Raw genomic sequence first — 27,398 nt, 5'->3', positions numbered from 1 at the left:
TTCAGCTCAGAAAGTAGACAATAAATTTAACTCAGGTGTGTATAATAATAATTTTAGTTTAGTTTAGTTTAGTTTAAGTTTATTTCAGTCATATATACCTTTCAAGGCAACAAGGAAGAGATTTTTTACAATTTGACTGAAAAAGGCTCAGGCAGAAGCAGAGCTTATTAATGCCTGCCTACTACACATGCTACACGATGCATGGTGTCAAGTGTGAATAAAAAAAGAGAGCAAAAAACAAACATATATAATATATACATATACATACACTTGCATACATACATGAATAAGAACATAAGACAGCACTATCCAAGTCTAAAATTAATAACAATATTCACACCACAATAAAAGCTTTTCTAAAAAAAGGAATGTTTTTAGTAAAGATTTAAAAGCAGTGGGGGATTTAGCTGACCTGATTTCAGCAGGAAAAGAGTTCCAAAGTTTGGGGGCCCGGACTGCAAAAGCTCGATCACCTTTGGTCACAAGCCGGGCCCTGGGAATGATCAGAAGGCCACTACTTGCGTTAAAAATTCTTTAAAATAACGAGGGGCTTGGTTATTAGGTGTATGTGAAGTGTATGTGTATGTCAGGTGTATGTCACTCTCAAATATTTCCAGATGTTTATTTTTATCTTTCTTTTTTGCAAATCATGTTCACTTTCTTAAATTGGGCTACATTAATTTGTTTATTTGGATTCTGCTTTAATATTTCCATCCATGTATCTATTATCTACACATGTTTATTCTCCCTCAGGGTCTCAGGGGTCTGCTGGAGCGTAACCCCAGGGCTCTTTGGATGAAAGGCATGAGTAAGAAAGACTCCTGCTGGGAGTCAAACCATGAACCCTCTTACTGTGCAGTAACGTTTTCATATGAATATTTCTTCAAGGGTTAATTTGTGCTTATTTATGTATACAGTACGTATTGTCTCAGTATTTGTCTTGGGCATTTTGAAATAAAATAAGGCTACATCTTTGGATGTGTACTCTAAAAATGTGCCATCAGTTTAATGGTTTTAAGCAGTATAACTTTTTAATCTCTTTAAAACCTCAAAACAACCTTGAGTAGCCTTGGGTACATGTTAAATACCCATAATAAAGCCAGTGATGCAACTTTTTATTTCCAGAAAAACAAGCAATTTGAAGCAAAAAAATTGTAGTTTTTATATTTTTATTTGTCAGGAATACAAGAACACTTGGAAATAGTTAAGTTTTAAGATAACACAACAGTTCAGGTCTTAAGTTAATACTAAGTCTTCTAAATGTACTTTAGCAACAACAACAGCAAGAGTAATAATACATCAATACATTATGCTCAACAGGAAGACACTTTACCGCATAAGATTTGAATGCATGATCAGCCATGTATGTGCTAAATATGTCACGCAGTGTTATTTATATGGGTTTCATGTTCCTTTTTAGGATTTATATATAGAAGCAAAACTATGAATTCAATTTATAAACAAGTCAATTACAGCTATTTTGAAATCTGATGTTTTTTTTCTTTTTCTCTTTTCAGATGTGTTTTTTCTTTACTGTCTGATACTCATACAGTTAATATAGCCTTAAGTCTTCCATCTAACTTTGGCAATATCTCAGAATTGAACACAACCTGCTCTTAATGTTTTGTAGCTAAATTTGTTATCTCTGAGTATGGACTATTTCTAAAACATTTGAACAGTTTTTCTTTCATCTCTCTCAAAACTAAATATGTGCTATACACTTAAGAACATGCCGTGTGTTATTCTGTATTAGGCATAACTGTGTAAGATTATAAAGACAAAATAGGTCAGTGAAGAAACACTGCTATTACTTGGTTTTCCTGTTTAAGAGAACCATATAAGCTTATATAAGCAACTGTCAAGAGTCAATGGCAACGCCATATTTTGTTAGTGAAAACAAAAACAAAACAGAGGGTAAAAAGCCCGAACATTAACTTCATGAGATATCAATAACACTAAGCGGAACGTTGCATGATTTAACTCCGGGGATCACGAACCCAATCGGGCGTTAATTCCGGACGGACCAAAACAGTCTCGGAGAGTTGACGTGGAAGTGCATTCGTGCAATGGCCAGCAGCATCAAAGTGGACGTTTCAGCCGATAGCTCCGCTGTATCCTCGAGTACAAATGTCCCGTCTCAGCCCAACAACCCGCTGTCAAGGAAGCTTAACAAAATACTGGAGACAAGACTTGACAATGACAAGGTAAGTCCGAAGGTTTTAGCTTCAGGCTAACGAGCCAGCTACGTCTGAGAGCTGCTCGCATCTCAGAAAAAAAACACAAGAATAAAGGCGTTATAATACGCAATGGTAGTGAATTAAAGGTGAGTTAAACGTGTGCCATTTTAAGGGTCAGCATGTTGCTATCTTTTGTTGTGGCCGCAGCTCCATCTATGATCATCTCTACCCCCTTGTTACTATTTACCATCACAAGGATCTGCCTGGGTTTATACCAGATTTCTTCAGGCAAGAGGCAGAGGATACTCCCTGGACACGTCCCATATAGACAGTACTCGAATTGAAGGGGGATGAGGGGGGGTGGAATCCCCCTGAAATAAAAACGGTCCAAATCATCCCCCCTGTAAAACTGCCATCCCCCCTTTCCATCCCTTATGTCATTTCATCAATGAATGTGGCATTACTGCTATTTCAACATTTAGAGTCATCACCAGAAAAATAACACCAGAAAAATAACTTATTTGACAATTTTCACCTGTTTCAAGTAAGTTTTCAATTGAAATAAGTAGAAAAATCTGCCAGTGGGACAAGATTTATCTTTTTATTACAAGCAAAAAAATCTTGTTCCACTGGCAGATGTTTCTACTTATTTCAAGTGAAAATCTACTTGAAACAGGTGAAAATTGTTGTTATTTCCAGTGATGAGTCTTGTTTTAAGTGTAATGAGATTTTTTTTTTACTAAAATGAGACATTTTAACTAGAAATAAGACAAATATTCTTGTTAAGATTTTGAGTTTTTGCAGTGATCCATTTTACTTATCCTGTGAAGGACAGAGGGATACTGATAAGTTCAGAAAACTGTTTTTTATTGTTGTGTTTTGATGTATTTGATGTAAGCCCAGTGGATATTTAAAGCTTACAGAAGGCTGCATTTAACTGCTGCTATGTCATTCCTGCAGTATTTCTGCAGGTGTTTTGGTCAGTGCTATTATTTGTAATATATTATGTTATTTGTAATCAGCACAAATTATCTTGCCCATATGATAAAATCCACCATCCCCCCTGATTTTTTTTTTACAACTCGAGTATTGCATATAGACAAATATAGACCAGAATGGCAGAACCTTCCAAGGCCAGTTAGCAATCATCAATTGATTGATTTGATTTATTGAAATTCTTTATTCAGTCACATCACACTACAAACATTAAACACAAACATTATCAAAAAATAGTGACTGAAAAGGCACAGGCAGAAGCATAGTGCTTATATTAATGCCTGTCCTACAAACAAACAAGCAATAGCAAAACTAAACCAGAAAAGGTTAAAAACGACCTGACATGCATATGTTTGCACTGTGGGGAGAAGATGGAGTACCAGGAGCAAGAATATGCAAACCCCACAAAGAGAGACCACTGCTGGGGTTCAAACTAGGTGTAAGGCAAAAGTGCGAACCACCATGCTGACTTGTTGATATTTTAAAACAAGAACTGCAGGGTACCAAAAGATATCACATTTTCATATGTCATGAGATTATGTCCACGACTGATTGTGTGTAACAGGTTTGGATCAGGGGTGAATAATGATGAGTCAGGGGTTGTTTTCCTGCATTTATTTGCTCCTGTAGAGGACATAAAAACACATGTAGCAGTCTTCTGGACCCTTTTTGCACTTTCTGCTCCCTCATCAATGCAACACAGCACTGTGAGGAGCTGATGTAATGACCTACGGAAACCCAGGTGGTACAGAAAGAGGTGACAGCCAAAAAAGTAGTTTCCTCAGGGAACACAAATAAAATGAACAATAAAATAAAACAAATAATTGAGATAAAATTCAAAAATATTCAATAAAATGAATAAATTATGGATAAAATCCCCAAATGCAATTTGAAAACAAAAATTTATAAAGTGCATTTTTCAACTCTGTTACATGTGCAAGGTTACAACATTTTTGATGTGGCTATCTGTCACAGTATCTCAACTGATGGTGACTGTCACATATCTTGTGTTTCAGGAGATGCTGGAGGCTCTGAAGGCGCTGTCGGTGTTCTTCACTGAGAACAGTTTGCGGACCAGGAGAAATCTTCGCGGGGATATAGAGAGGCGAAGTCTGACCATCAACGAAGAGTTTGCACAGTTATTTAAAGAAGTGAAAGAGGTAAATTGATTTTGAATGAGATTATTGTTATATTGCTTCTTAGAATACTACATTTCTTCTCAGCTTAATCACACAAAGCATTTGTGCATAGATTTTTTTGTCACACTTGCTGTTTTCTACCTTAATTAAAAGGACTTTAACAAGGTGTGTGTGTGTGTGTGTGTGTGTGTGTGTGTGTGTGTGTGTGTGTGTGTGTGTGTGTGTGTGTGTGTGTGTGTGTGTGTGTGTGTGTGTGTGTGTGTGTGTGTGTGTGTGTGTGTGTGTGTGTGTGTGTGTGTGTGTGTGTAAGAGTTTTAGAAAATAATTTACAAACAATAATCATAGGACCACAGCTTGTAGTAAAGATTTGACAACCTGTGATTCAATTAGTGTTTCCTAGTGTTTGTTGGAAAATAAACTGTCAACTAATCCTAAATATAATGAGGAAAATTCACAATTTATTAAGTTTCTGTTTTATAGGTTATCATTATTCATTGGGAAAGAAACCAGTTTAATATCAGTAATGTGATAATTTCTCATGGAAGCTTATCACATCTCTATTATTCAAGCTTTATAGATATTAACTTCATTCACTTTGATTTCACATTTTCACAGGAGCTTGAAAGCGTTCATGAGGATGTTCAGGCCATGAGCACATGCTGTGAAGAAATGACAAGTACATTAAAGGTATGGTAATCCAATTCACATGTTACTTGTGGAATAATTAACTTTTGTGTAACTGAGATTTAAACAGTGCAGTTTATTCATGTCAACCTGAAAGATTTAAGTTACAGTCTTTGTATCTTCTCTTCCACAGGCTGCAAAAGAGCAAACACAAGATCTCATCGTTAAAACCAACAAGCTGCAGGGAGAAAAGTGAGTTGATTCTAAAGGTGGTAAAGAAAATACTTGTTTGTGGGTGTCAGTGTTTGGATGCTAAAATTGTAACTTGATTTACAGGATAATCTATATTTTAAATAATTGTGAAGAGAGCAGTACAGTGACTTGATGGTAAATGCTGTTGCCTCATATAGAAAGTACTTGTTCAAAAAACAAGAAAGGTCCAAAAACAGGCATGTTAGGCTGACTGGTAATTCTAAATTGCCCTTGAGTGTGCTTGGCTCTTTCTCTGTGTGTTGCGCTACGATGGACCTGTCACACGACGACACCTGAGAGAAGACTCCAGCAAACTCTGAGACTCTGAATGAATCAAGTGTAGAGGGTGGATTATTGTCAATGATCTGCGGTGCGCTGTTTAGCTCAACACAATAAGCAGGCGCCCCATAAACAGAAGCCTCAGTCCTCGTGCAAGCAGTCAGGTTTGATTCCTGGCCTTAGACACTTCAATGGATGTCTTTCTCTGCTCACTGTGGTCCCCAATAAATACATGCTACTAGAACCACAAATTATTAAAAAAATAAAAAATCTGCTAAGAACTCAATGAAATCTCAAACTGTTATTTGTTCTTTTGTCAGCTATAAAACCTCAAGTCGTTTAGGAAGCCATGCATTCACTCGGAGGGATCATCATCATCAGTCTAAACCCAAACCCCATCTTTTTGCTCTCGTTGCCACACAGGTGACCTCGTTTCGGTTCTTCCAGATAAATTTCTCTCAAGTCAAATTACACGGATAAATCATATAGCTTATGTTGTATTTGCTCCCTCCAAATGTGCCTTGCACCCTTCAGAGCAAACACGATCCTTATCATCTTCTCTCAGTTGGCCAGTCACAATTGATCTACTAGGAGGCGTTACTGATACACTTACTTCAGGGTTCTTCTGTTGAGGGACTTTGCTCAGGGCAAGGACAAGGTCAACAGTTTTGCTTCTCTAGTTGGAGGTCTGGCCAATCTCAGCTAAGAGAAATTTGAGCTGCACTCATTAATAACAACCCTTGGAGATCAATTATTAATGGATTAAAAATAAATAAATAAAATGGAGTTTCAGTCTTATTTGCATGTTGGCCATCAGAGTGTAATGTGAAAATAATTAACCCCCTCTGCTGCACTGGGAGTTGGTGGGGGTGGGTTCATTAACATTTACGGCAGATGTGACCTCAGTGCTCGCTGACCTTGCACGTCGACATAGAGGCAGGAGCATTAGTAGGGATGATGATGGAGAGGTGTGGCAAAAGACATTGCAGGTGTAGCGTTGCAATCATGCTTCACTGGCGCACCATCAGCACCTCCTTTCACAAGGAGTTGACATGGAAGGTGAAGCAGCAAAATTGAAAAGGGAGCTGATAACGTCTGATTATGACAGCGATGAGAGACGGCAGCGAGGAAAAAGCCACCGGCACATGCAGGCGATGAGTTAAGACTGCGTATTGCTTTGTGAGACACCTTGTTGAAACAGAGAGAGGTTTGACTTCAATGTCCTTCTGAGGCACTCAGCCTGGTCGCTTTCTTTGCCTTGTACTCCCAGTGGGACCTGCTGCCTGTCTGCGTGACATTTTCTTGTGCAAAACCCACAGTGACCCCACAACCAGACTGCGTAGTTAGTGCATGCTGGGCTTTGACCTTGTCCCCACCAATTCTGTCTCAGAAGAGCTGCCAGGGGAAGTGTGTAGCCAAGCTGTCCTCCTTCAAACACCCATCACTCTGCCCAGTGCAGTTCCTCCAGGTTGCATCTTTTTCAGGTCACACACAAGCCTCTGCAGCCCCGAACCATGGCTCTCTTTTTACGCTTCTGTTCCTGTTGACACTTATTATAGCAGTGCTACATTTGCAGCATGATGTCACATTTTGTACTTATAGGGCAGCTCTGCTGGGAGGGGACAGTCGTTTTAAAGGCTTTGCCTGCGCTCCTGATTTGTGCCTTGGAGCGGAGGCCTGTCTTTAACCGTTTGCAGTCTTATCTGCTCAAGACACCGTGTCATTTGTCAACCCTAAAGAAAGGGAAAGCAACGGCAGAATATTTACAGTGTACTAAAGCAAAGGCAGAGGTGAGCCACTGGGTGCAGCCAACCTGTGTTTGAGGGTCTTTTGTCTGGAGCTGGCCCCGCTCAAAGAGGCTGTCATCAAGTTTGCCTAATAAATGTTGGGTGTTGTCCCGTAATGAAATGTCATGCAGCCCACCTGTTGAGGGCTGCAATTGCTTTGGCACACCTTGCTGTCATGTCAAACAAAGCTGAGACATCTCACTGAGGCCGTCTATTTCCGAACAGCTCATGCAGCTACCGTCCGGCACGCTGACTGCATGTCAAAAGGCAAGGTTGATTAATTTATCAACCTCGACTAATGTTTATCTGCGTTTGGCTTGCGGCAGCTACTCGCGTCCCACATTAATTCTTTCAGCATGTAACACATTTCCAGACATTTAGTCTTGCGTTTCACCGAGGGGTATTTTTTTTCAGTGAAAAGCCAAATGTTTCTCAGTATGACTCCTGTTAAAGACATTAATAAATCAGGACGTTTGAACCCTCAGAGACAACTATCAGGGACATCAGAGTAAGAATTCCTTTGTGTTTTATGATGTAACCGCATGCACTCTTTGATCATTGGTGCGTGGTTAACTAACAGCTTTGCGATTACCAGATCTCCCTACATTTCCTGAAGCCGTAGCAGATGCTAATGGATAATAAACCCACATGTTAGGTACCACGTGAACTGATTGGACATTTGCTTGTTACAAAGAATAGCGGCTCACCTCTCCTTCAGTATGCTTCAGTGGTTAGTGAATGTGACTCTGTGATCAAGCTCTCACAAGCTGCTCGCTCAACCTACCTGAGTGAGGTAATTAAGCAAGCAGCGGTAATTTCAGTCTCCCTGTGTCAGAGCTGTTTATTAGCTTGGGTTGTGTTATATTGCATGAACGATTTCTGGGCTTGAACAGACTAAATCTATTGTCCGTGGTGGGAAATCGTAGCACACACAGACACATTGTGACTCCTTCGATCACGTAACTTTGATCTAATCCTAATAATGCTGTTGTTGGGGAACGTTCAGAAAAGTTGACCTCTTTTCTGCTGAATCTTTGGCACGTTAACGCTGTTATTTACAGTGGAATATTAAGGACTCAAGTTTGCTGCCTCTCTGTGGTATCCAGTGATTGTGATTGCAGCCTGGAAAAGAATGCTTCATGTCCCGACAGCTCTGAACAAAATGATCCCTACGTTCCACTGTTCCCGTGCTTGTCCTGAAGGGCGCCCCTTTTCACTTTGTATGTTATGTGCAGTCTGTGTCTTCGTGGGTGATTTACATCCTTGTGGAACTGCTCTGTCAGTCTTAGCCCTGTATGGGCGAAAGGAATCAGGGACATTTTCCCTACCCTAGAAGTAAATCTGCCCTAACAGTTGTCCTGTGAGGTTTTCTCTGCTGGAGCCTGCAAGTCTGTAAAGTTCAGTTTGTCCATAAAACAGAGAATAAACAGAGTTTAATGGCGAATAAGTGATTGAGAGTAAATTGTGCCAAACGGTTCAAAATAAAACTCATCAGGCTATACTCCACAGTACATGACATGGAAAGTTAATTAAAAAAGTTAAATTGATGGTTTGTATGAGACAAAGTTACTGACAATGTTAACGATTCAGCATTTAATAAAAAAAGTGTTCAAGTTTGAAAAGATTACAATTTAAGATGAGTTTTTTCATAAATGTATGTTATTATCCTTTTACAACTGGCAATAGAAAGAATCACTTTACTCTTCCTGCAAAATTAGCATATTGATGATAAAACTGCTCTTCTGGATCTTACTGCTATTACTCCTTCACTCTATAAGGTTTATGGCCCTTATTTTAAATTTCATTATGCGTTATGTGAAATAAGCATATTGACATAGAAATAGTTTTTCTAATTGATCCACAATTTAATTTATGACCTTATTATTAATATAGCGTATTTCTTTATGTACCGTTGTAATTGTGGTGAGATATTAGGGTCACAAGTGCCTCCTGTTTTAATTAGTCTCTGAAAAGCCTCATGTTCCTACTCTGCTGCCTATCAAGTCTAACTACATTTTCTCTGTTTGTCTTTTTAATTGATAAGCAGCAAGTTGTACGTCTAATGCAAAATATTTAACCACGCCATGGTACATTACATTATTACTGTTCTGTCATTACAGAATTTTATAATTGGCTGAACAACTTTTAGCAATCTCATCGGATGTTTGAATTAACGAAGCAGTGAAGCAATATTGTTTAAATTTGTTCCTATTTTTGGACGATGTATTTAAAGTAAAAGCTGAGTAAATCTGTGTGCTTCTCTTATCTCTGTGTTTCACAACAGAATATTAACACAGGATCACTTTGCTGTGCGAGTGTGTGATGCTTGATAAGTTGCACAGTGAAATACTGAATCATATATTCCCGCAGCAGTTTTACAACCCATCACTTTCCGCTGGCTGAGCGTGTGTTATATCCATGTGAGAAACAAAGGTCGGATAATCACCAGGTTATTGTGCTCCACCGACATAACCTGGTGATTTACTGCTGGTGCTACGCTGTCACAAAGAAGAGGGACTATGGGCTGGGTGGTCCAGAGGGAGAGAGGGGACCAGGAGGAGGAACCGATGTGGCTCTGCTGTCCCGTGACAGAGTTCCCTGTTGAACTTGGGCGGTTGCCATGGTCGCCATTGTGTAGGGACAGTGATATCCTTGTGTGTTCAGTGAGTAAGCTGCTTGTGCGGAGCGGGACTGCCCTCTGCTGCAGGACTCTGAACATTACACTGTGTTGTCTCTTCACCGTTATGTTAAATGAATGCTTGAAAAGCTGTTGACTTGGCACTTGTTTTTAATTACATTTATTTGCACAGTAAAAAAAAAAAACACAAAGATTAAACTCAGTGATGGGAATATGAGAGGGGAAAAAAATACCCTGGAGTCATTCAAAATTTCCAACAGTTCTGAAGACATGCAAAACAAAACCAATCCACAATGACATCCTCAATTCTCACCTCACCAGAAACTGAACAGGGAAAAAAAGCATGAACAGTAGAACATATTATGTTAGAAAATAGTTAAACTGCAGCAGTGATGTGTGAAGAAAATGTTAATATTTGTGTCTCTCTTCAGTCAGCGACTGGAGGTGAGAGCCCAGGTTGCTCAGGCTTTCCTGGCCAAATTCCAGCTCTCTAACGAGGAGATGGCTACCATGCGAGCTGCTCGCGATGCACCCATAACTGAGGTAATCACTATTATTCTGTAAACTAACCACTGAAATCATGTGAATAACTCTGCAGTTGTCAAAAGTTAATGTATCTGGCAATTTCAAATGAAACACAGACATTTCCAGCCATCTTTAATGCTTGCATGATACCTTTTAGTTGACTCCTGTTGCTAATTTATTGATGCCCACCTGTTTTTTTTTAATATTCAGCGTGACAGCTTCCCACTACATGCTCAAACATCCTGACGTACCCCTGAACATAACTTCTCCTCTATACTACAGCTGAATACATTACTTATGACAAATAGTGATGAAAATCAATATATTCTGATGCCTTTTTCAAATCATTCATTCAAGTTGTGCTTCTGCCGTCGAAACCGCTGCATTACTGACTTGTCTCTGGCAGAGAAAATGTTTCCCATAAAAGTGTGGACGACGCTCTCTCCTGTAGTCGAGTAAAGTGTCTGTGTAAAGTCAACACAGTTTTAATGACCCCTCATTACCAAAATGTCCTGTTTATGATTTTTCTTTTGTGCCAATGTGGTTTCATTTAAAAGAGGGCTGGATTTAAATGGCCCAAGGGCTGCATCTGGCCCTTGGGTCGTATTTTGCAAAGGTTCAGATCTTTGTTCAGCCTTCCACCAGAAGGTCTAATATCTAGTGTCTTCTTTTCAAAGTCTTCTTACTCTGCTGTCATTCTGATTAAATCCTTTATTGAAAATCGTGAACTTGGTTGAATTTAAGAATCTGTTACAGCCGATTATTTAGCATGAGAAAAGATGTAGCACAAAGCGCTTCTCTCAGGTCCAGGATCTCCAAATCCTATAGTTACACCAGAAATATCTGAAAGTTTATAAGTCAGAACCGAAAGAGACCCATCTATGATTGAGAGTTGGGAGCTGAGCTCATCTGGGATATTATTATCCTGAACCTGGGCTATTCTGGCTGGATTTACACATTTTTAAAATTCTACTTTTCCTTATGTCAGATGTAAGAAGTCTTCTTGTAAACAAGGAATATCTTCCTCGTCAGCAAAATTAATCAAACACATTCAGATAATCTGGTTTCCATATCTTGTTGATTTGAAGAATGGCGGATCCTCGTTTCATGTCAGCCTCCGAGTCCACTTCAACAGAAGGAACGGACATATATATCATTGCTAATTGTAAATCAAGACATCCATCGTGATTTGTGCAGCATTTTCAAAACCCATTCTATCTCAATATGACATATACTGTTAAACTTACCCAGAGGACCCGCAGGGATGCAGTGGACTCGAAGAGAACCTGAACTGGTGTGGGTCCTTGCTGAATTTGTGAATACAGAAAGTTATGTTTCTTAAATGCAATATCACTTGACAGAGGCCCTTTCTGCACTGGTTTATCTAAAACTTCCATCAGTTCTGTATTTCTTCTCCTTTATCATTGTAATGAATGTGTTTTCATGTTGTTAAATTCAACAGGATTTTTTCAAAGTTCTGAGCCGAGTGAAGCACATCCACGAGGATGTGAAAATCCTCCTGCGAACCAACCAACAAACTGCAGGGTACGACGGCACAATGTTGTTTGGTGTTCCACTAACCAGTAAAACCGGAGCGTGTCTCTTAAAGTCATTTTATTTCTCATTCTGAATTGAAGGCATTTATAATAGGCCTTTGAGGCACAAGAGACACGTTGGTATTCATGTCAGGGTCTGACACTATGCTGTGGCCGTGAGTGAGCGATGTGTGGTGTCTGCATGTGTCTGCTCCAGGTTAGAGATCATGGAACAGATGGCGGTGTTACAGGAGACTTCATACGAGCAGCTTTACCGCTGGGCTCAGAGTGAGTACCGCGCACAGAGCTGCAATCACAACACACTGAGGGCTGGCAAGAGCATATTGTTGCCACCATTTAGCAGTTTTAAAAAAAAAAAAAAATGTTTTTATTCTTTTTCTTTTTCAAACTTCAATACAAAACAGTTCTCCTTCAAGTGGGAGTAACTGCATCTATGGATGTTTATGACTCACATGCTCTGACTGTCTTTGCCAAAAGAATGCCAGCCATCCAGAATTTCCACAGCTTCACCACATGTTGAAAACAAAGTGGAAATAAACCGTTAACATCACATAAACGGGGCAGCGGTTGTTCAGGAGAAGGAAAGATCTTCTCCATTAATCAGAAAGTTGGTCTTTCAGTCTGTGACTTTTGAGTAAACGTATATGGGTATTCCTGGGCCAGGTCCCAAAGTGCCATTGCAGATGGTACTATTAAGCACTTTAAATGATCAGTAGTGCTCTGCAGGCTTTTATTTTTTTTTAAGTGCTTTGTACTGCCCAAAAACTGGCAAGCACATGCATTTTTTGTTCTTTTTTTCCTCTCTGCGTAGATGAATGCAGAGGACTGACTCAGGAGACGTGTGATATCAGCCCTGTGTTGACTCAGGCCATGGAGGCCTTACAGGATCGCCCTGTTCTTTACAAGTAATACAATCACACACATGCACAGGCCTTTTTAAATGATGGAGTAATGCAAATCAGAGCCTAATTTCATAGTAAAAACTGTATTTGCATAGATATGTTGATCCCCGGATTAAATAAAAGGCAACATAAACTGTTCGATGAAGCGGTTCCACATTTAAAATGCACTTGGCGAAGGTTTTGCTGCAGATCGTTCACAATCAATGACAGATTTGCACATCATCAGCACACTGTTCCATCAGCATATCTATCAGCTGGCCAGCATGCCAGATGCCACGCTCAGAGCACTGAAGGCAGATTAAATGCCTTCAACACTCCACCATATAAACAAAAATGAAATCTGGTGACAAATGCTCACAAAATCTTTTTTTTTTTTACACTTATCCTGCACCTTTTAGGTATGTATGTATGTGTGTATATATATATATATATATATATATATGTATATAAATACTTTTTTTTTTTTTACTTATCTTGCCACTTTATATAAGGACCAGCACCTGCAATGAAGCTCCTGTAATTACGTTGTTATGATATATGAACACTGACAGTAAAGAATCTTGAATGTTGAATCTTTTTTTTTTTTTTTTTTGTAATTCAAGTTTTTATTTCTTATTCTTTGGTGTTTGACAGTACAAAACTTCACATTGTGAGACATTTCTTATTATACACATTACATGTAATATCAGTGTCAGAGCAAAACCAAAATAAACTAAAGATGCAGCGTGAGCATCACTGTTCGTAAAGAGACATATTGATGGATCCATAGCTGTAGAGCAGATCCATACACTGGACTATAGTGCTGGATATGGTACAATCGGAGGGAGGTATTCATACTGTAGAATCATCAGGTAGTGCGATGTGAGCCCAGAACGAGTCCCAGTCTGGTGCCTTGGTCTTGTCTGTATTGTTCAACCTGTTGAGCATGAGTTCATACGAAGCCGTCTTTATCATGATGTTTATCCACTCTTTCAGTTCAGGGGGTTTTGGTGTTTTCCACAGTTTCAGTATCGTCCTGGCAGCCGTTGTAGTCCCTGCCATGATTACAGAGAATTGTCCGCTTGTTATATTGTGTATTTGGCTCCTGTCCCCTAATAGGCATATTCTGGGAGATAATGGTATGTCACTTCCCAACCAGTTGCTCAGATTATTCACGACCATTTTCCAGAAAGGCAGAATGACAGGACAATCCCAGATGCAGTGTAGTAGAGTACCTATGTGTGTCTGACATTTCCAACACAAGTTATTATTTATTATACCTGCTCTATTGAGTCTATGTGGAGTCCAGTAATACCTGTGTGTTATTTTATACTGTGTAAATTTCCCTTTAGCTTCCCTAATGTATTTCCCATTATTAGATATAATTCTCAGCCATTCCTCTTGAATGTTGAATCTTGAATGCTCCATCAGATCTTAAATCTTGGAGTCATTCGGTTTTTGACCAAATCTGTGTAGAGCTTCGAGATTTGTTGTGCAGTCGGACAATAGATGTGAGGACTTGCCATGTGAGACGTCTGGTTGAATCTTCTGAAACAGCTGACAAAAGCAAGGAAAATTCATGATAAGACAAAACAGATATTAATCAGAAATGAGTCACACCTCAGCAAACTGGAATCTTACATTGTGGTTGAGGGCAACAGATTTTGTTACATTAACAAATCTGTTTTGTTTTATGTCTTAAGTAAAGAACAATATTAACACATCTTAAGCAACAACTTTGAAATGCATATTTTCTCTGCTCTGAAATGGTATTTTATTTTATTGAAATAGTTTGTTTTACAATGGAAAATGTTATAGTTATTATTATAGCTCTAGAATTATAAGTTCTTCTGTTTAAAGTGTATCATACCACATCTGTCCATGGCTATATCAGATCATCCTTTCAAATGATAGATACACTCCCATAAAAGAATTACAGTATATTACAGTATAAGGGGATTATAGTGGTTTATAACTTGGACCTTTTCTTAGAATTTATGATCTTGAGACTCTATATTTCACTGTGGCTTTATTCACTGTGCACTCACAGCTTAATACTGAGACCTAAGGGCATTCTTGCTGCTCCGAGAAAGAAACAATGTTCTTGGTAATAAAACAACAGAGCAAATAGCCCAAAGGAACAAAATTGTCTCCAGCATACAGCCAGCAGCAGTACAGACTGCAGATCCACCCCATTTCTGCCGCTCACATGTTCTCCGAACACAGTACAGATATAGCATGTGAGCAGATTCAAAATTATACTCTTCAAGTCCACATTTAAATACCCAAAACAACAAAAATTGCTTATTATTAAATGTATTTTCCTGATTTCTTTTTATAGTTGTCACATGGTCTAGTCCTGGCAGTCTGTGCCAAAGGATCTGGAGAATATGTCCAGTGTTGTTGTATTATTGTATTGTTTTTTCCAACCTTCTATAAGTATTTCCACTAGATCTGCAACATTGTCATTAACTGATGATTTAATAAAAGATTATGAAAGCTAAAGCACGAAGGTATCGGTATATAAAAAGATTTCAGACACTTGAGGTGAGGTTTTTTTAAAAACACATTTGACTTCAAGTGTCCTACTGTAATTCCTCAAATGCATAAATCTTAGGTACCATAACCCATACAAATATACTATAGATTTAAGCCTGCTCAGCGGGAATGTGTTGATGCACAGACCTTAACACCAATTCATGTTGCTGTACATAAACGTGGCCCAAACTGAAAATGCATAAAATTGAACCAAAAATAGTTTTTAAAGCACCCTTTGTCAACAAATGTGCAAATAACTCCTGCCTGGTTATACAGCAGAAGTGAGGGGGCGCTTTTACATGAAAATAAACCACACAGGAGTTCCTGTAGGTCACAGAGAGTCTGATATTGTTCTCATGTTTTCACGGCCAACCCCCTCGTGAGTCTGCACGGTGTTTTCAGAGGTACACCTGTCTCTGTGCCCACAAAACGCCCAAGGCCAAACTCTGGCGGCCGATGTTGAGGCTGGAGACCAGTTTTCTTGGAATCTTTCTTCAGCGCTATCTTCTGTTTAGTCTATTTCAAAGCTTGTCGCCACCAGAGTCATCAAAACTGGCTCAAACTCATTCCTTTTGGAAAATCTGCCGACATTGTTGAAGTTTTTTTTTTTTTTTTTTTTTTTTTTTTTTTTTTTTTTTTTTTTTAGAAAGTGACCACAGCACACAGTCTGCACAACAACAGTGAGACTGCTGCCCTTTGGAAGGAGGTTAGGATGGTGGATATTGTTAACTTTCTCTTGTGTTTGTTCAGGTACACCCTGGATGAGTTTGGGACTGCGCGCCGGTGCGCCGTTGTACGAGGCTTCATTGACGCCCTGACGCGCGGTGGGCCAGGAGGAACTCCCCGCCCCATAGAGATGCACTCACATGACCCTATGAGGTACACATCCAGTCTAGTCTAATGTTCCTGTGGAAAAAGAAAAAAAAAAAAGTCCGTAAGTGATGACTTCTGGTAAAAATAACAATTGCAGTTAGTTGAAGTCCAACTTTTGGGCCTTAAAAAAAATGTTCCACCTGAAAATATTTCATTTAATTGTTGCTGTTGGAAAAGGATCCACATTACCCTGAACCCTGAAGTGTGAAAACCAACCAAAAGAGTTTGAATTTTGTTCCTCACTTGTAATTAGAAAAAAAGATGAATTCAGGCTTGCCCAAACTATTTTATTTCTGTTTGCCAGAAACCTGAGATACAATGTTGTACTGCAGAATAAATGGGACACCAGTCTAACTAACAAGTGACCAAAAGTAATGTGGAGTTTATCATTTTATATAAGTAACAACAAAAAAAACACAAAGTGAAGACCTGTTTTTGTTCCATTTTCACAATCCATAAACTCAAAAATATAAAAATCCTCAGACGCCTTAATGAAACCACTCTGCTGTCCTCCTTACGCTAGGCCACGGCTCTTACCTACTCACCAAGGTCTACACGAGTCCTTTAATGGCCCATTAATTTGAATCAGGAGTGTTGGAGATGGGACGCATCAAAAACATGCAGGACAGCGGCCTTCGGGGACCAGATTTGAAGAGTCCTGCTCTGGATATTACTGGATATAGAATCTGTTCATAAACACAACCCTCCACATTAATAAGATGTTAATTTAACGTGTGTGATTGCACCACGATCACTGAGGTATAAATCAATCGGATTAAGTCCGAAAGAGGTGATTGCTTCGAGCGTTCCTGCGTTTCCTGTTTTGGCAAAGCCTCTTCGTCCTGTGCCCAGGAGTCAAATAGTAGATTTTCTCAGAATGCCCGCCAGAACTGGAACAAAATCACCTCTACTTCATAGAAGGCATCAGCACTTCTGAGAACATGGAGTACTTTCTCACCTCCCCGTGTCCTCGCGCTGACGAATACACACTCGCACAAAGTTTAACTTTTGCTGTTTTTCCACCATTATGCAACAGGGAAAGACATTTGTGTGTGACAGGAGTAAAACGGCTTGAGTCATGGGGAAATGTGGCTGTGGTGGTGGCACGATAAGACGATCCCTCTGCCCGGTTCTGTTGTGGCGTGTGGTTTAACGCGGGCCGTTCTGTCACCATTTCAGGTACGTCGGGGACATGCTGGCCTGGCTGCACCAAGCAACTGCGTCGGAGAAGGAGCATCTGGAAGCGCTGCTTAAACAAGTCACTCTCCAAGGTGTGATTGATTATGCGTCCAGCTTTCAATCGTCTGGCTCAGGGCCTGGCTTGGAGATGAATTGGAGGAAACTTGGAGGAATCATTGTTTTGTTTGGTTATATGGTGTTACCGATGTCATAATTATAGGATCACTAAGATCTAAGAATGGAAGAAAGGATATGTTCCTACACTGCAGCCATTGAGTGTGTTATAGATCATTCATAATTTCTTCTCATCTGAACTTGTCTGCGTTATTTTGGCAGTGTTTGTTTATTCAAATGTGCAAAACAGTTGAGGCCACAAAGCCTCCATTTATTTATTTATGTTTTTTTCCTGTGTTTTTCTTCTGCTAGGCGTGGAAGATAACATGCAGGAGGTGGTGGGACACATTACAGAAGGGGTTTGCAGGCCACTGAAAGTGGGTAGCCAGATTTACTTTAAAACCTGATAAAGTCTTAACAGATAACCTTTGATTGCATACTTGCACGGCGCCATGTGTCTCTGATGTGTTTATTTGTTTGCTATTGATCAGGTCCGGATAGAGCAAGTCATCGTTGCAGAACCAGGAGCTGTCCTGCTTTACAAGTTGTCTAACCTGCTGAAGTTCTACCACCACACAATCAGGTTCATGTTGTTTTTTTCCCCCATCGTACAGAGATTATTGGATTGTTAGAGATTATTTTTTTGATTAATCAAAAGAATAAAAATTAGACACTTTTTGTTACTGTCTAATATTGAATACATTGATTAAAAATGTTGATTCTGCTTTTTTTATTTTTTCGAGGCAATGAGTTTTTTCCTCTTGATTGTTTAATATAAAGCTAACATTTTTTGTGTGTAAGTTTGTTTGTTATTGTTTACTTTAATGCTATCATTAAGATAGTAAGATACATTTTTTTAAATCCATATCCTGACCAAAATAGGCAGCAGAATACACAAAACATCATATTTATATCCACACTGTGCACAAGACATGATATACATAATAATACTGTAAAAGAGAACTATTAAGCACCATCATTTAAAATATAAAAACTGAAAAAAAAGAAAAACTAAAAGTCACAAAATATTAAACACCACCATCACTCCAGGTCAAATTCTTGCAGAATCTGCAGTTACAACAATTACAATCAGACATCTTTGCCACTTTAGTTAAAAAAAAATGTTATGAGGACTTGCTGCTCAAACAAAGTGATTTTTGTAGCAGTTCTTTTTTTTCTTCTTCTTGTTTTTCACCTAAATTGAAGCAGAGGTTAGTTTATATGTATGCTGCTTTTGCCAAGTCAGCTAAAACAATGCTGCTGAATAGAAGACATTATTCTGTCGAACAGATGATAGGTGGTGACCAAGATAAAATGTATAAATAACGATGTCTGCTTCACCAAGACAAGAGGCCATCAAACTCAGATGTAAAATGATTCCTTCATTCATTCATTCATTCATTCATTCATTCATTCATTCATTCATTCATTCATTCATTCATTCATTCATTCATTCATTCATTCATTCATTCATTCATTCATTCAATCATTCAATCATTTATAACAAATTACTGAACATGGAGGAGAGAATAAAATATTTTGGGGGCTAAATGAGATGGATTAATTAAGATCTAAGTAGATGGTTTTGTCCTTTTCTTATCCACTTTTTCTTTTCTTGCAACATGGGTGTCCAGCTCTATTATCGGGACCAGTGTGGCTTCCTTGCTTATGACAATTGAGGAGATGCACATCCTCAGCAAGAAGATGTTCTTTAACAGCCTGAGCCTTCACGCAAGCCGACTCATGGACAAGGTAGGAGCGTACGGTATGTGTATGTATGTATGTATGTATATATATATATAGAGAGAGAGAGAGAGAGATTTTTTTTTTCCAAAAATGTATTTGTGCAGATGTGAAAAAGTAAAAAGTGACTGATAGAAAAATAACAACCTAACTAGAAAATGAGATATAAGAGGCCTTGTTTTTCCAAGTAAAGACAGTTTGCCATGTACTTTTCATAAAAATGCTTAATGACAGTGCAGGGAAGTTTAGCATTGCTTCCTGTGGACACAGATTGTGCAGTTCAGCTCTACATCTAAACCCTCAAAGACAACAAGGCTATTTCTGAAACTCATGCTTGTAAACAGTTTCAGCCTCCTGGCCACAGCAGCAAAATGGCGCTTTCTGCCAAGAAAACGCTACACTTGTTGCTGTTTAGTGAAACTGCCATCCAGATATACCTCAGCATGAGCACAAGCTCTTCCACATTACATGCTGCCTGTGTCCTGATCAATAGCAGTTACAAGAATTATCCCTGTAGCCCGGTGTTAATCAAATTTGAGACCCTCAGGGTTCTGGTGTCAATTCCACCTAATGCCTGGAACACAGGCTTTTTATAATTCGCTCTATTAGGTGGACAAAGGTGGCCTTGCTCAGGTCTGCTTTGTGTGCTCAGAGGCCAATGAAATCAGAACACTCTTCATTACAAAAGCTCTGCAGAGTGGCGCTCGGACTAACAGCAGTTAGGGAGTTGTATACTTGCTTATCATGCTGCTCATTTGAGTTGTTTATTGCTTCGGTTTTATCAGGACCACTTATATTTGTGAAGGCTAGATCCCACATTTCTCTCAAGTGCAACTTTGCTTGTTTTTGCCCTGTGCTATACTGGGTCCTGGGGTCTTATGACTTCCATCTGCCTGGACAGGTAGAGCTGCCACCTGCAGATCTGGGACCAACGGCGTCCCTCACTCAGACCCTGTCCCTCCTCAGGGAGGTGCTGGCCTCTCACGACTCCTCAGTGGTTCCACTGGATGCCCGCCAGGCTGACTTTGCTCAGGTGAACATGCATTTCTTTATTCTGACCAGGGAATGCAAACAGGTGAAACCCAGCTTCCTTAATAGTTGTGGATTAACGAATCATAAAATTCCAGTGTGTAATAATAATGCCGATCTGTTGATGTCATGTGATATACCATTTACGGTGTAAGATCTCTCTGCATCCTTTTTTCCTGGACCTTGAAACTCTGTTTCTGTCTTACTTTGGGTCTTCCAGGTGCTCTCTTGCATCCTGGATCCCCTCCTGCAGCTGTGTACTGTGTCGGCCAGCAACCTGGGCACGGCTGACATGGCTACCTACATGGTCAACTCGTTGTACGTCATGAAGACCACTCTAGCGCTCTTTGAGTTCACCGATAAGAGGCTTGAGATGCTCGAGTTCCAGGTCTGCCCCAATTCTGAAAAAATTATCAAATTCAAAGAGGATCATCTAATGTGTTTTTTTTTTCAGTTTTGTACACTGTTATCAGTCAAGGACAGTAATCCTATGATAATAATAGGAATAATGTACCACATCGTCATAAGACTAAACAAATTGAACCATTATCCACCGTGAAGGCTCATCTAACAGTCGTTGCATTGTCTGTAGCCCCATTGTTGGATTTAAAAAATTGAATAATCTTCTGCCTGTCATTAAAACCCATAGCTGAGATCTTTTACCCAAAAAAGTTTAATTGGCTGTCTCATAAGAGTGTGTATCACGTACTGTATTGGTGGTCTTGCTCAAGTGCACCATCCACAGCTCTATTTTTAGCCCATCTTTCATCACTGAGCACCCCAAGTGGCCCAGTGCAACTTTCATTATCAATGGCACAGTGAATCTCCATTAGCACAAGTACCACTGCTGCACAATGCACCCATAGACTCAATTTTATTACATTTTTTCCCCTCATTTTCAGATCGAGGCTCACCTTGATACGTTGATTAATGAGCAGGCTTCCTACGTGCTGACCAGAGCCGGGCTGAGCTACATCTACGGCTGTGTGCAGCAGCACACCACTGAACAGGTCTCTGAACGCCACCGAGAGGATTCGTTCATCCACTTTCTATACCCGCTTCACAGGGGGGGGCAGCTGTCACTCAATTTATAGAACTGTATATATTTATTTTTAACTCGCAATTTTCTCTTGAGGTTCCTGATGACCCTTTTATTATGCTATGCAGGCCCTGCATTACTGTTAATGCTACCTCACTAGGCAGTGTTTGTAGGCTTTTCTATTGCTATGGTTACCACATGACCTGTGTCTTTGTTGGAGCATAATAGCATTTTTATCAGATTTTCAGATGAGAACAGGAGAGGCTAACGCAGATTGTGTCATGCACTATTAAAACACGCTGGCTCCACCGCAAGTGTCTTGAGCGGATAAGAGAGCTGATGTCCCGGAGCTTTTTCTCCCTCTTTGTAACACATCTTGCCACTAGGCTGACTGAAACCCATAGTTGTGGTTTAGCATGCAAGTCTTGACTCAGGGTCATGTCAGGACACACCACACCCTGCTGCTGCTGCAGCTCAATGCAGGGCTTGCTTACGAACTGGTATTTATAAGAATACTTTCCGACATTGGTGGCATATCTTCGGTTTTCTTTAAACGCTCGTGCACTTTGAAGCCAAGTCCTGTGCAAAGTGGAAATATTGATGATGTTGTCAGATCAGAATTGTGTCAGAATTGCGATCATATACAGTAATATATCTAATATATGCGACAAGAGTGAAAGTAGGTATTTCAGAATTCACGTGGGTCTCTGCGGGCGACGGAGAATGCCACAATGTGGCTAGTTTTGTGAACGTGGTCTCCAGTTACTGTAGGGGGGCTGGAATGAGGAAGACCTTTTAAAGTTGTTATCAGAATATTGTGCAAAGTGTGTACCCATTATGTTTCAACAGTTTATACAACATTGAGATTAACAATCACTATTTATGCCAAATATTTCTGTAGTATATAGGATAAGCAAGTTAGAAACTAAACTGTGATCTGGTCCTCGCAGGTTTCACAGTCATCGGATGAGTTTGTGGCTCCTCGTCTGTTTGCCCGAGCGCTCATAACCCTATAAAACAACTCGCTGTCGCTTTGAACCTTGCTCTTTTTCCCATTTGGTGGTTTTAACACTGGCAATTTAGGCATTAAAGCCTGACTTAATGTAACCATTTTGGATTGTAACTGATGGATAATTGCTTTAAATGTACCGGCTTTTGTGTACACATAGTCAGATGTGTATTTACTCTTTCTGGTTAACGTCGTGATTTGACATCATGATGATTTTTTTTTTCTTTTTCTTTTTTTTCAGAAGGCCCACAGCTTTCATTTCAATTTATATATAAAGTGTATATGTGTGTGTGTGTGTATGTATATATATATATATATATATATATATATATATATATATATATATACATTAGGGATGGGCGGTATGGACTAAAAAATGTATCACGATAATGTCTGGCATTTATCGTTATCGGGATAAATGACGATAAAAAAATACCAATTCAACTCCATCTTTTTAACTATAAATCTATCTCGCTCCCAGATCCGCCATGTTTGTTACACAAAAACATCATCAACGGGAATTTATCTTTCTTTCTTTCTTTCTTTCTTTCTTTCTTTCTTTCTTTCTTTCTTTCTTTCTTTCTTTCTTTCTTTCTTTCTTTCTTTCTTTCTTTCTTTCTTTCTTTCTTTCTTTCTTTCTTTCTTTCTTTCTTTCTTTCTTTCTTTCTTTCTTTCTTTCTTTCTTTCTTTCAGGCTCATTTCCTTCCTTCCTTCTTTTTTCCCTTTCTTCCTTCTTTCCTCCTGCCCTTGTTTTCTCCCTTCCTTCTCCCCTTTCCTTCCTTCCTTCCTTCCTTCCTTCCTTCCTTCTTTTTTTCCTTCCTTCTTTCCTCCTGCTCTCTCCTTCCTTCTTCCCTTCCACTTTTCTCCCTTCCTTTCTCCTTTCCTTGTTTTCTCCCCCTTCCTTCCTTCCTTCCTTCCTTCCTTCCTTCCTTCCTTCCTTCCTTCCTTCCTTCCTTCCTTCCTTCCTTCCTTCCTTCCTTCCTTCCTTCCTTCCTTCCTTCCTTCCTTCCTTCCTTCTTTTTTTCCTTCCTTCTTTCCTCCTGCTCTCTCCTTCCTTCTTCCCTTCCACTTTTCTCCCTTCCTTTCTCCTTTCCTTGTTTTCTCCTCCTTCCTTCCTTCCTTCCTTCCTTCCTTCCTTCCTTCCTTCCTTCCTTCCTTCCTTCCTTCCTTCCTTCCTTCCTTCCTTCCTTCCTTCCTTCCTTCCTTCTTTCCTTCCTTCTTTCCTTCCTTTTTCCCTTCCTCTTTTCTCCCTTCCTTCCTTCCTTCCTTTCTTCCTTCCTTCCTTCCTTCATGTACATTGTGCGTGGATTTAACCACAGAACCATAAATCAGCTTTACACAAAAACGTTTATCGTGAACGGTGAAATATCGCCCATTCCTAATATACATATACATATACATACAGTACAGACCAAAAATTTGGACACACCTTGTCATTCAAACAAATGGGGAAGTGTGTCCAAACTATATATATATTATATATAAACTTTATTACAGGCTCTAGACCCAATATCAAGACATACAACATAAAAAATAAACAACTACATGAACACATAAAAACATACTCTTATTCATGAGAGTCTTAAAAGGCACCCATACCAATGTTTCCATAGATATGATTGATATCTGACCGAACTGCACCTGGGGATTGTGAGCTTCATTATAATACGGTTTTGTGACTCATCAAGTCAAGACATAAACTTAAACATCAGGTTCCTCAAGAGAGCCTGTAAAGTGCTTAGCCCTGAGTCACAAAAGAGTTTACTAGCACTGGATATTATAGTATATATTATAAATAATAAAATGATATAAATATAATTTTAATTTTTTTAACTTCTTGAGATTCAGCATCGTTGATTTTAAAACCCTTGTGACCGTGATCTGAATCGTGAGCCAGCTTCCACTCCTCTTCTCAGGGTCCACTGTCGCTCCTTCCCAGCATGGACAGCTCTTCTATGAAAGCAGCAATGGTGAGTTTCTGTGAAAGCATCATTATCCTGAAAGCAGAATTACTTACAGGTACCCGATTAATACACGCCACTTTCCTACAGGTCCAGTTTGATCGGTACTTGTCATCACCCGACACTCTCGTCATGACGCAGCTCAACTTCCTGCTGAGTGCAGCCATTAAGTGAGTGCCGTCTATAATATTGACTTTACACAAGTAAGCAAAAGCATGCACAGGATATGAGCGCTCGGATGAAATGTGTACCTTGTCACTTGGTGTGAGGACAGGACGAGGAGCACGATCGCATGGATTAGAAATAGAACAGATTGGTGACAACTATTAGAAAAATATGTCATCGGTTCTTTGGATGCAATACAACAATTAGTGCATTCCAAACAAAACACTCAACTAAATGCAAAGGTTGGAGAGAGAGTGGTTTTCAGGACTGCCTATATCCGTCCGACCGATCTGAAAATCCACATGCTTTTAGCTCGATCCAGCTGCTGCATTTGAGGGTTATTTCTACTAGTTACGCTTACGGGGAAGCAACGCGGGCTTGAGTAGCACTCTGTACCTCAGGTTAATGTTCTCTATTAATGGACATGGCAGAGCTGATGTGCAGGACGCCATTAATTAGCTTCTGGTCCATTTCTCGCTCACTCATGTTGCCTGAAATCATTCATCCTCTCTCGCTTCTGCTATCTTTCACATCTGTTTTTCTGCTTGTATAAATAGACAGAAAAAAAACACACCGAAAACACTCCTGGAGTGTAGAAATAATGGTGACATGAATTTCTTTTTTTTTTTTTTTTTTTTTTAACACCCTTCGTTCCATATTTTGAGTCAGTGCCTTCGGTTTGGAATTAGGTGTTTCATGTGTACTGCGCTGTGGTACCGTGCTCTCTGCGGGCCAATTAAAAATATGGATTCTCAAGAGCCTGAGAGGGATAGGACTGAGGTGCTCCCACTGTGTCCTCCAGTCCTCTCACTGGGCCCTTCAGTCCAGGTGTAGCATCCTCCACACGTACTCTTCTGCAAATCTTGTTTTCATTCTATACGGTGATTAAGTCCTTTTTGCTTTTTATCCAAAACCTTGAAAATACATCAAAATAAAACGAACAGTAGTTTAAGTGCAGCAGTTTTTTTTTTAAAGGTCATGCGAAAAATATAAAAAGAACATAATGACGGATGCTTTGAAAGTAAAATGACTCTCGCCTGGAGATAAACATGAAAATGTGTTCAATCAATAACAGTGTGATTCATTTAAAAAGAAAAAAAAACAACCAGAAAATCGTGACAGGGCCCATTTTACATTTTCAAAACGACTCGTTCTGTCTAAACAGACCAATGGAGTTGACTGTAATGTAAAACTCATTCACTCTAAACTAAATCAGCAGAAATCTAAATGAGAAACAGACATGTTGATGGAATAGTTAAAACTCATCAAGTCAAACATAAAGCTAACAACTGGAGATCCTTTAAATTTGGTTTTAAATGGGGAAATGAAATCCCTATAACATGTGGGATATTTTAGTTTGCTCTGGTGAAGCAGCCATCTGTTTGTTTTTAATCTCTGGTATCAATCCATAGATGGCAGTGCACTCCACACGCTGTCACCATTTGCTTTGGCACAGCACGGTCCACAGTGGTGACTAAACACTGGGGGGAGAATAGTATATTTTTACTCTTGTTGACATATATATATCTGATGTAGTAAAATAAAAAAGCTCCAACAACTACTCAAGAACTGATTTTCCTTTTTTTTATTTATTTATTTTTGCCAGGGAGCAGATTTTCCGACAGTCAACAGAGCTGGTGTGCAGAGCGTACGGAGAGGTCTACACAGCCTTGAAAAACCCTAATAACGGCTACCAGGATGCCGAAAACCTGCTACCCAGATCCCCTCAGCAGGTTCAGACCTTGCTTTCCTGAGAGACTTTGACCCCCGTGGTCGATCTAGGAGACGCCAGGCGAGCCGCAGCAGAGCACAGGCTGCAGGTTCCTTCAAGACGCAGGTGACCGCTGCAGTGTAATAAATTGTATATAACAGTTATTTCATCAGTCCAGCTCCCTTTTTGGAAATGACATGAGAGAGATGTGTCTGTAAATAAAATCTCCTGAATGCCGAGAGGAAAAACATCATACGTAATCTGATGCTTTCAGCAGAGCAGGATTAGTTGGGTTTTTTTGTTTTCATAGGGGGTGTTTTATGATTATTTTTATTACTTTCTTCATTTGTAGTGAACTGTTTTTCTTCAAAATGCTGAGAATTGTAAAAATCAAAGAAAACAGAATTATTGGGCTTGGAGTTTTGTTATTTTTTCCGCACCAGACACTCGAAAGTGGCTGGAAAAAAACTGGGAAGGAATTTTAGCGGAATTTCAGAGGCTTCGGTGCGGTGAAGTTTATTTTAATATAGACTGTTTTGAGTTGTAGGGTTAAACTGAAAGATTTGTACTTTTTATTTTCCCCATCAGAGTTGTTTTTGAAACATTGTCTGTTTGTCATGGCAAGACTCAAATGAAGCATGTTTTAACTGATTGGCAGCTCAGCCACGTTATTGCGTGGACGGCGGGGCAGAATGCATTAAGCAGTTGTGACATGTATGATGATATCATTGAAAATCTGTCACCATCCTGCCAACACAACCCCCAATAAAACACCTTTGAAACACTAAAAGATAAGTGAATATTGATTCTGCCTGCTGTTGTGGTCTGTTCTGAGAGGCAGCATTTCATTTCTGGTATCTGACATCAAGGTTCGTGGCAGCAAGCCTGATCTTGGCAGGCGCTGCCAGCTCCGAGTCCCAGGATTTCCCCAGCTCACCGGATGTTACTTGGATATCGTTGGCCAGGACACTGAGTACTGGGAATAAATGGGATACCACAAAGTTCAGCATCTGGGCGGCGTTCTTAACTCCTTTAAATAGACTGGCTCTTCTTTCTTTCTTTTTTTTTCCCCCAGTACTGCTCGTCCGTGGCTGGACACAAGCTGAGAGCGACGTGTGTTTTTCGCTCGGCGGTCTTTGGCAGAAAGCTGAGTGATGTTTGATAAGCAAGGATTACTGAATGA

General features: G+C 39.6%; 1 protein-coding gene across 1 annotated transcript; it reads left to right on the top strand.

Annotated features, from left to right (window-relative positions):
* Positions 1–2,002: 2,002 nt before the first annotated feature.
* cog6 (component of oligomeric golgi complex 6) lies at positions 2,003–27,008 on the top strand. The gene is made up of 19 exons (XM_061719750.1): positions 2,003–2,204; positions 4,190–4,333; positions 4,928–4,999; positions 5,130–5,188; positions 10,324–10,435; positions 11,880–11,962; positions 12,170–12,240; positions 12,785–12,878; positions 16,143–16,271; positions 17,445–17,536; positions 17,871–17,935; positions 18,050–18,141; positions 19,193–19,310; positions 20,203–20,334; positions 20,551–20,718; positions 21,233–21,340; positions 24,295–24,348; positions 24,430–24,509; positions 26,111–27,008. The coding sequence occupies exons 1-19, from the start codon at positions 2,067–2,069 to the stop codon at positions 26,256–26,258; spliced, it is 1,959 nt and encodes a 652-aa protein (XP_061575734.1). The 5' UTR covers positions 2,003–2,066; the 3' UTR covers positions 26,259–27,008.
* Positions 27,009–27,398: the final 390 nt, after the last annotated feature.

The sequence above is a fragment of the Cololabis saira genome, chromosome 4, assembly GCF_033807715.1.
Source record: "Cololabis saira isolate AMF1-May2022 chromosome 4, fColSai1.1, whole genome shotgun sequence".
NCBI lineage: Eukaryota > Metazoa > Chordata > Actinopteri > Beloniformes > Belonidae > Cololabis > Cololabis saira.
This window is presented reverse-complemented; position numbering and strand designations above follow the sequence as displayed.

Excerpts from the sequence above, each read along its gene's own strand:
- cog6 (XM_061719750.1), top strand. The coding sequence starts at position 2,067 with ATGGCCAGCAGCATCAAAGTGGACGTTTCAGCCGATAGCTCCGCTGTA. Across the intron at positions 4,334-4,927 it reads TATTTAAAGAAGTGAAAGAG|GAGCTTGAAAGCGTTCATGA; the intron begins GTAAATTGATTT and ends ACATTTTCACAG. Across the intron at positions 20,335-20,550 it reads GCCAGGCTGACTTTGCTCAG|GTGCTCTCTTGCATCCTGGA; the intron begins GTGAACATGCAT and ends TGGGTCTTCCAG.